This window comes from Protobothrops mucrosquamatus, unplaced genomic scaffold (genome assembly GCF_001527695.2).
Source record: "Protobothrops mucrosquamatus isolate PMUCROS unplaced genomic scaffold, P.Mucros_1.0 scaffold2095, whole genome shotgun sequence".
Taxonomy (NCBI): Eukaryota; Metazoa; Chordata; class Lepidosauria; order Squamata; family Viperidae; genus Protobothrops; species Protobothrops mucrosquamatus.
Window position 1 is genome coordinate 42,478 of NW_015388197.1, and position 9,844 is coordinate 52,321.

Here is a 9,844-nt window from a genome sequence, read left to right on the forward strand (position 1 = left end):
ACGACCGTGTAACTAGTTTCAGTGGTTCGCTTAACAACTGTGGCAAGAAAGGTCATAAAGTGGGGCAAAACTCCCAATCACCATTTTGCTTAGCAAGGGAAAGATTGGGCTCAATTCTGGCCGTAGGTTGAGGACTCCCTATATCTTGCTCTGTTGTTGTTGTTAGTTGTGAAGTTGTGTCCAACCCATCGCGACCCCAAGGACAACGTTCCTCCAGGCCTTCCTGTCTTCTACCATCTTCTGGAGTCCATTGAAGCTCACGCCTCCTGCTTCAGTGACTCCATCCAGCCACCTCATTCTCTGTCGTCCCTTTCTTCTCTTGCCCTCCATCTTTCTCAGCATCAGGCTCTTCTCCAGTGAGTCCTTCCTTCTCATTAGGTGGCCAAAGTACTTGAGTTTCAATTTCAGGATCTGGCCTTCTAAAGAGCAGTCGGGGTTGATCTCCTCTAGGACTGACCGGTTGGATCGCCTTGCAGTCCAGGGGACTCGCAGGAGTCTTCTCCAGCACCAGAGTTCAAAGGCCTCCATTCTTTGGCGCTCAGCCTTTCTTATGGTCCAACTTTCACAGCCATACATTGCAACTGGGAAAAACATGGCCTTGACCATAAGTACTTTTGTTGGCAGGGTGATGTCTCTGCTTTTTAGTATGCTGTCTAGATTTGCCATAGCTTTCCTCCCCAGGAGCAAGCGTCTTCTAATTTCTTGGCTGCAGTCCCCATCTGTGGTGACCTTGGAGCCCAGGAAGATCAAATCTGTCACTACCTCCATTTCTTCCCCATCTATTTGCCAGGAATTGAGAGGGCCGGATGCCATGATCTTGGTTTTCTTGATGTTGAGTTTCAAGCCAACTTTTGCACTCTCCTTCTTCACCCGCATCAAGAGGCTCTTTAGTTCCTCTTCACTTTCTGCCATTAGAGTGGTATCATCTGGAGGAACGTTGTCCATGGGGTCGCGATGGGTCGGACATGACCGCAACTAACAACAAGCCGGGCCGTTGTTAAGTGAGTCACACCCAATTTTATAACGGTTCTAGCCACATCACTGCAGTTGTTCGCTGAATCATGAGGTCATTAAGCAAATCTACCTTCTCCTGTTGACTCTTGGGAAGGTGGCCGATGGCAATCGGAGGAACCTGGGATGCTGCAACTGGGATAAATTGCATGCCGGTTGCCTGAAGTCTGATCATGTGGGAATGCTGCAACTTTTTTTAGTGCTGTGCTGTGGTATCCTCAAATTGCCGCTAAATGAACGGTTGTAAGTCGAGGACTGCTTGTACTAAACTTCACAGCAACGTATCAGAAGGGAGAAGAAGCTACTTTTAAATTTTAGGAAGCAAGAGGACTTGGACATGGCTTTAGAATATATAGGTAGTCCTCAACTTACGACCGCGATCGAGCCCAAAATTTCCATCGCTAAGCGAGACATTTTTGTTAAGTGAGTTTTGCCCCAATTTGTAACCTTTCTTCTCACAGTTAAGTAAATCACTGCAGTTGTTAAGTTAGTAACGTGGTTGTTAAATGAATCTGGTTCCTCTGTTGAGTGTCAGAAGGTTCCAAAAAGGGATCACATGACCTCCGGGACAATGCAACCGTCATAAATATGAGTCAGTTGCTGAGTGTCTGAATTTTGATCACATGACCACGGGGATGCTGCAACAGTCGTAAGTACGAAAAACGGCCATTAGTCATTTTTTTCAGTACTATTGTAACTTCAGTCTCTAAACAAACTGTGTTGTAAGTCGAGGACTACCTGTGGAAGACTGGAGCCCACTCAACTACATGCCATGGCAATCTCCCCCCCTCTCTCCCCCTCCCCCCTCTGTCTTTCTCTTCTCTCTCTCTCCCTCTCCCCTCTCTGTCTTTCTCTCTCTTCCTGTCTCTCTCCCTCTCTCTGTCTCTCTCTTCCTCCCCCATCTCTTTCTCTCTTCCTCTGTCTCTCCCCCCCTTTCTCTTCCTCTCTCTGTCTCTCTCCCCCCTCTCTTTCTCTCTTCCTCTCTCTGTCTCTCTGCCCCCTTTCTGTCTTTCTCTCTCTTCTTGTCTCTCTCCCGTCTTTCTCTCTCTTCCTCTCTGTCTCTCTCCCCCCTCCTCTCTTTCTCTCTCTGTCTTTCTGTCTTCCTCTCTCTCTCTCTCCCCCTTTCTCTCTCTTTCTCTCTTCCTCTCTCTCTCCCCCCTTTCTCTCTCTGTCTTTCTCTCTTCCTCTGTCTCTCTTCTCCTGTCTTCCTCTCTCTTTGTCTCTCTCCCCGTCTTTCTCTCTGTGTCTTTCTCTCTTCCTCTGTCTCTCTCCCCCCTCGTCTCTCTTTCTCTCTCTGTCTTTCTCTGTCTCTCCCCCTCTCTCTTTCTCTCTGTCTTTCTCTCTGTGTCTCTCTCCCCCCTCTCTCTGTCTTTCTCTCTCTTCCTCTCTCCCCCTCTCTTTCTCTCTGTCTTTCTCTCTCTTCCTCTCTCTGTCTCTCCCCCCCCCTCTGTCTTTCTCTCTCTCTTTGTCTGTCTGTCTGTCTGTCTGTCTGTCTGTCTCTCTCTCTCTCTCTCTCTCAAAGTTGGGGTGGAAACTTACTTGTTTCACTTTATCCTCAAAGTCTCTGTCGTTCTTATCATATATCATTTGGGCCAGGCGAATCTGCTCGGCTGTGGCCTGAAAAATGCAAAAACATCCATGAAATATAAGACACAAACCTGCATGCAAAATTAGTATACTGTACAGAGTCCTCGACTTACGACCATAACGGAAGCCAAAGTTTTATGTTGCTAAGTGAAGAGCTTGCTAAGTGACTTTTGCCCCATTTTATGAGGCAAAACTTGTTAAGTTTTTTTTTGCAACGCTCGTTAAGTGAATCACTGCAGTTGTTGAGTTAGTTGCCCGGTTGTTAAGTGAATCTGGCTTCCCCAATGCTTGTCAGGTTGCAAAATGGGATCACACGACCCCAGGCCATTGAAACCGTCATATAGATGAGTCAGTTGCTAAGCATCTGAATTTTGATCACATAACCGTGGGGATGCTGCAGTGGTCGTTAAGCGTGAAAAATTTTCATAACTCACTTTTTTCAGTGCCATTATAACTTTGGACGGTCACTAAATGAACTGTTGTAAGTTGAGGACGACCCATAGCTGTCTTTTCCATACAAGCATGTGAGGACTACCTATATTCCCCCCCACTGCTTACTCTCCTGCAATTTATTTTTCTATTTTTAATTTGGGGGGGGGGGAGAATAAGACTTTTTCTGTGTTTTTTCCCTGTCCAGCAACCCCATTGCAGATTATAAGCAAGTGTTAAAAAAATAAACCACTCCTAACAACAGTCCAACAGAAAACAGTTCTCGGGATACAAGATTTAACAGGGCACGGTAAAAGGGGCGGATAACATTTTATCAAATGAAATATATTTCAAAGCTACCTGATTAGGAGCCACAATCAGCACTCCAAACCACAGTTAAAAGGCCTTAAGAGCTTTTGTGCTTGTAAGAGGGTGGGGGAGAGGAGAGGGGTCTAAACCTGTGAGTTCTTATAATGGCTTTAAGCACATCACATTAAGGATGGTCCATTGAATAACACTGGGCTGAACAACAACAGTAACCTGGCTTGGTCTTAACACTAAATCGTCTGGCAATTATAATTATGTTAGAAAACAAAATAAGAAGTTATTGGAGGTGTAGAATCTCAGATTAGCATGGCTGGCCCTTAGATAACCTCCTGTGTTGGCTTTTAGGCTTCATGGTCCAACTGGTTAAAAAAAAAACACCATTTAAATCATCATAAAAAGAATGGGAAGCTGCTATGCTGTAAAACAATCCAATCTTCATTATCCAGATGCCTCTGGATCCTATCATTATCCAGATGCCTCTGGATCCTGTGAGCTTTTATTTAGAAAACAAACAATGGTGGATGGCTGCAAGTTATTGCTTTTTGGGGATGGTATAGAAAAAATATGTTCATCATCATCTTTTCCCTCGCTCTTAAGTTTGTCTCCTGGCAAACAAATACATGCTATTTATCATTTTAATATGTGAATGTTTTATCTTGTTTTTACAGATTTTTTGTTGCTAAGCAAGACAGTTGTTAAGTGAGCTTTGCTCCACTTTATGGCCTTTCTTGCCCCAGTTGTTCAGTGAATCAATGCAACTGTTAAAGTTAGGAAGACGGTTGTTAAGCGAATCTGGCTTCCTCGTTGATTTTGCTTGTCAAAAGATCGCAAAAGGGGATCACGTGACCCTGGGACACTGTAACTGTCATAAATACATGCCAGTTGCCAAGCATCTGAATTTTGATCATGTGACCATGGAGATGCCAGAACGATCCGTAAGTGTGAAAAATGGTCATTAAATCAATTTTTTCTGTGCCATTGCAACTTGTAAGTCGAGGAGTACCTATACAGTACTTAGTTGTAAGCTCCCTTTAGTCATTTCCAGCAGGGCTGTGGAGTCGGAGTCGAGGAGTCGGAGGAAATTTTGGGTACCTGGAGTCGGAGTCGGCAAACAATGCACCGACTCCGACTCCTACTAAATTTAGATTGGAATTTTACAGATTTTGTTTTTGGTTCATATAGATAAGCTTTGTTTTTGTTCTAAAACAACCAAATAATGTGGTTTGTATTTTTGAACTGGTAANAGCCACTTGATTAATTAAATTAATAAAAAAAAATTAATAAAACTTTGTTGTTTTCATTGTGTTTGTCTTTTGCTTAAACTGTTCAATACAGTAGACTGTTGGCTTCCCAGCCAGTAGTCCTGTGGTAATGACATGTATGTTGCCTTTCTTTCCTTCAAGGAATGTATAAAATACATTCGCATATTAATACAGAGGAGTCAGAGTTGGGGAGTCGGAGTCGGAGTCGGAAGTACAAAAAACTGAGGAGTCGGAGTCGGAACATTTATCTACCGACTCCACAGCCCTGATTTCCAGGGGAGATTGGTGGCATGAAAATTTAATAAATAAATGGGTTTTTCCAGCAGGCTATACCTCCCAGTGGAGCTACTTTAGCCAATGAATACAAACCCCAGTTGATGACTTGCACTTACCATCTAAACAGAACTGCAAATGTACTCAAAACTATGGCCTGAACTGGATGTAAACTAGTTTGATTAGACCAGGAAACCCACCTGGCATCCATTAAGAGTCCACACATATAGTTTCTGGCCAAAGTTAAACCACACCACTCAATATATTTGCATTTTTTTTTTCATTTCAATGCCCCAGCTCTAATTTATGAAATTTAGCAAAAGGAAATTGTAGCAAGACTACACGTTATGCCAGTTGGGGATAACAGCTGAAAATTCTCCGGCGTGGACAAGAAGCTTGCAAACATAACGGTAGTAAACAAAACTGAATTTTCTTTGTCCTGGTTTGTTACTTTTTGACTAGCCCAAAACTCCGGGGGCAAAAAAAGCACAAACTGAGGAAGCATTTAGGAAAAAACAACAAGACATTTCTAAGCTTGAAATTTGAAGAAGGACAATCCATTCGGCGGCATCTGAAGACGGGTTTCGGTTACTGCTCTAATTGGAGGCCTCATTTTTGCTGTGCTAAGCAGCTCTTGAGGTCATCCAGTTGCCAGAAAAATTAAAATAGCAAGAGGACAGGATGCTGAGTTCCACGACGTTTCATTATAGCTTTTCCTCACTGCCACAAGTTGAGAGAGTACAGATAGTCCTCGGCTTACGACCACAACAGAGCCCAAACTTTTTGTTAAGTGAAATTCACTTAAGTGAATTTTGCCCCATTTTACAACCTTTCCTGCCACAATTGTTAAGGGAATCGACGCAGCTGTTAACTTAGTGACACGGTTGTTAAGTGAATCTGGCTTTTCCCATTCACTTTGCTTGCCAGAAAGGTTGCAAAAAGGGATCACATGACCTGAGGACACTGTAACCCTCTGGATTTTGATCACACGATCATGGGGATGCTGCAACAGCCGTTAAGCATGAAAAATGGTCATAACTCACCTTTTCCAGTACAGCTGTAAACTTTGAACGGTCACTAAATGAACTGTTGTAAGTCGAGGACTACCTGTATTTTACCAATGCTCACAAGTTCCTGTCCACAGCATCTTCCTGCATAGAGTGTTCTGTGGGTAGAATTCACTCTCTGGGCCATATTTAAGTGTTATCAGGATGAAATCTCCCATACACAGTGCATCACAAATATTTCTCGCTTGCGTGTGCTTCTCTGGAGTAACTTGGCTTTTTCTGCTTACTCAGCTGGTCTTTGGGATGCAAACACATCATGGTAGCCAACTGGTAAATCAGGCCCACTTTGGCTAGGAGCCTGATTAAAAGATTGTATAGATCAGGGGTAGGCCACCTTGGCTCTTTTATGACTCGTGGACTTCAACTCCCAGAATTCCTGAGCCAACCTGGCTCAGCTTGGAAACCTCTCCCTTTCCCCTCAGCATGGCTGGCTCAGGAATTCTGGGGGTTGAAGTCCACCAGTCATAAAAGAGCCAAGGTTACCTAACCCTGGTATAGATAGTCCTCAACTTACCACAGTTCATTTAGGAACCGTTCAAAGTTACAACAGCACTGAGAAGAGTGACTTAGGACCATTTTTCACACTTACGACCGTTGCAGCTTCCCTTGGTCACATGATCAACATTCAGATGCTTGGCAACTACTTCACATTTGCAGTGTCCCAGGGTCATGAGATCCTCTTTTGCAACTTTCTGATCAGCAAAGTCAATGCGGAAGCCAGATTCACTTAACAACCCATGTTAAGTGAAAGATGTTGAGACTCTAGAAAGAGTACAGAGAAGAGCAACAAAGATGATTAGGGGGCTGGAGGCTAAAACATATAAAGAACGGTTGCTGGAATTGGGTATGTCTAGTTTAACGAAGAGAAGGACGAGGGGGGACATGATAGCAGTCTTCCAGTATCTCAGGGGCTGCCCCAAAGAAGAGGGAGTCAAGCTACTCTCCAAAGCGCCTGAAGGCAGGACAAGAAGCAACGGGTGGAAACTAACCAAAGAGAGAAGCAACCTAGAACTAAGGAGAAACTTCCTGACAGTGAGAACAATTAACCAGTGGAACAACCTACCTCCAGAAGCGGTGAATGCTCCAACACTGGAAGTTTTTAAGAAGAGACTGGACAGCCATTTGTCCGAAATGGTATAGGGTTCCCTGCCTGAGAAGGGGGTTGGACTAGATGACCTCCAATGCCCCTTCCAACTTTATTATTATTATTATTATTATTATTATTATTATTATTATTATTATTATTATTATTATTATTATTATTATTATTATTATTATTATTATATTATTATTATTATTATTATTATTATTACTACTACTACTACTACTACTACTACTACTACTACTACTACTACTACTAACTTAACATCTCCAATGATTCACTTCACAACAGTGGCAAGGAAGGACGTAAAACGGGGCAAAACTCACCTAACAAGTGTTTCACTTCGCAACATAAATGTTGGGCTCAATTGTTGGTCGTAAGTCAAGGACGACCTGTACCTAGCGAAGCTCAATAAAGCAGAGGTAACAGCACTGTGTGATTCCTTGTTATAGCTACAGGAAAAATACCTTCTTGTTCAGTCCTTGACCTTTTTACACAGCTCTAATGCTGTGCTGATTGCTCTTGGAAGTGGCTTTCCCCGCTGTGTCATATCCCCACAGAAGTACTCGAGCCAAGACTGGAGTCGTCATTCACGCCCGAGCACAGATTTGAAGCGGGTGGTGATCTGTTCACGAGGGCTACACCCTGCTCTGGTTCTCAAAGACTTTAGGAGCCATCAAAAGTCTCTTTCCAGAATTGGAAAGTCAGAACTTTCTAGTCTGAATGATCTTTCTATAATAATAATAAAGTTGGAAGGGACCTTGGAGGTCATCTAGTCCAACCCCCTGCTCAGGCAGGAAACCCTATGCCAAGGGTAGGCAACCTCGGCTCTTTTATGACTCATGGACTTCAACTCCCAGAATTCCTGAGTCAGCTATGCTGACTCGGGAATTCTGGGAGTTGAAGTCCATGAGTCATAAAAGAGCCGAGGTTGCCTACCCCTGCCCTATACCATTTCAGACAAATGGCTGTCCAGTCCCTTCTTAAAAATTTCTAATGTTGGAGCATTCACTGCTTCTGGAGGCAGGTTGTTCCACGGGTTAATTGTTCTCACTGTCAGGAAGTTTCTCCTTAGTTCCAGGTTGCTTCTCTCCTTGATTAGTTTCCATCTGTTGCTTCTTGTCCTGCCTTCTAGCCACAGTTGTTAAGTGAATCACTGCAGTTGTTAAGTTAGTTAGACAGTTGTTAAGTGAATCTGGCTTCCCCATTGACTTTGCTTGTCAGAAGGTCGCAAAAAGGGATCACGTGACCCTGGGACATTGCAGCCATCATAAATATGAGTTTCCAAGCTTCTGAACTTTGATCATGTGACCGCGGGGATGCTGCAACAGTCGAAAGTGTGAAAAATGGTCATAATGACAATATTTTTCAGTGCTGTTTTAACTTCGAACAGTCACTAAATGAACTGTAACTGTTGTAAGTCAAGGACTTACCTGCATAGGCACACTGAAAAACACAACAAGAAATAAGTCTTCAAACTTTGGTGCTGGTTTTGGGGCACCCACACCTCATATCTACAGAAAATGTAATTATACACTTCACAAGCATGACATTCTTGCTTGTCCATTAACATTTATAGGTTAAGGACATGGAGTCAACGTTGCCAAATTCCTACCTGGACTACTGGTTTCTGGGGTTGTGTCAGTTGCGTGGCTGGAATCTGTGTTTTTTCTCGAGTGCCCCGAGTACGTTCACTGCCCACCGAAGTCATCATATACAGTATATACAAATCAATGTATGTACAAAATAGAAAATCTGAAACGAGAAAGAAACAAAACACTCAGGCACGACTTTCGAGACAAAAATGCAGATGATAGTCCAGGATGAAGAGAAAAAGGGATTGAGCTGTGTTTGCATGTTAAATAAAACCATGAGCAGCCCTCCCACCCACCCTTTTTTTTTTCTTCTTCTAAATGAAGGGACGGAACTAGAAATTCACCGGTTCCCAGTCAGCTTCTGGGTACAACTCAAAAGAGCCACCTACCATCCCATAAAGCACTTCGTGGAAAGATACAGGCTGTCCTCGACTTACAATCACAATTGAGCTCAAACTTTCCATTGCTAAGCAAGACCGTTGTTAAGTCAGTTAAGCCCCATTTTACGACCTTGCTTGCCACGGCTGTTAAGTGAATCACTGCAGCTGTCAAGTTAGTAACGTGGGTTGTTAAGTGAAGCTGGCTCGCCCACTGATTTTGCTTGTCAGAAGGTCGCAGAAGGGGGAATCACATGACCCCGGGATACTGCGACCGTCATAAATGCGAGTCAGTTGCCAAGCGTCTGGATTTTGATCATGTGACCTTAAGGGATGCTGCAATGGTCCTAAGTGTGAAAAACGGTTACAAGTCACTTTTTTTTCAAGTGCCGTCGTAACTTCAATCGCTAAACGAATGGTTGTAATTTGAGGACTACCTGTATTTCTTGTACCATCAATCTCTGACTATTTCTACCCATCCTTTAAGGTCCGGGTAGTCTCTCTTATTAAACCATGTCATCAGGTAGGACCGAGGAGATGTGCCTCATTTGTCACAAGGCCTGTTCTGTGAGTCAGCCTGTCCCCATCTGAATTGTGAAGGCCCCAACCCTGTTGGTGTTTTGTAACGCTTTGAAAATGTGCCATTCGCCTTGGGTCCTGGGCCAGGGTCTAAGTAAGCCCATCTTTAGCGTTATTGGGTTGAAGATTGGCCTTGATACACTGCGTTTTATTTCTGTTGGGGGGGGAATACTTCTTGATTGTTGTTTTAAGCCAATGTTGGTTGCTTAAAGTCATAGAGGGAGAGAGGAAAGGA

General features: G+C 43.5%; 1 protein-coding gene across 1 annotated transcript in view; it reads right to left on the reverse strand.

Moving 5' to 3' along the window:
- The window catches only part of LOC107294783 (ubiquitin-associated protein 2-like), a gene marked incomplete at its 3' end in the record, with an annotated part of 49,816 nt that extends 41,036 nt beyond the window's left edge, over positions 1-8,780 (reverse strand). The window contains exons 1-2 of the mRNA XM_015824044.1: positions 8,674-8,780; positions 2,551-2,628 (exon numbers count right to left, since the gene is read on the reverse strand). Of these exons, the coding sequence (XP_015679530.1) occupies positions 2,551-2,628; positions 8,674-8,772 (177 nt within the window). The remainder of the gene's footprint in view (positions 1-2,550; positions 2,629-8,673) is intronic.
- Between the last annotated feature and the right edge of the window lie 1,064 nt (positions 8,781-9,844).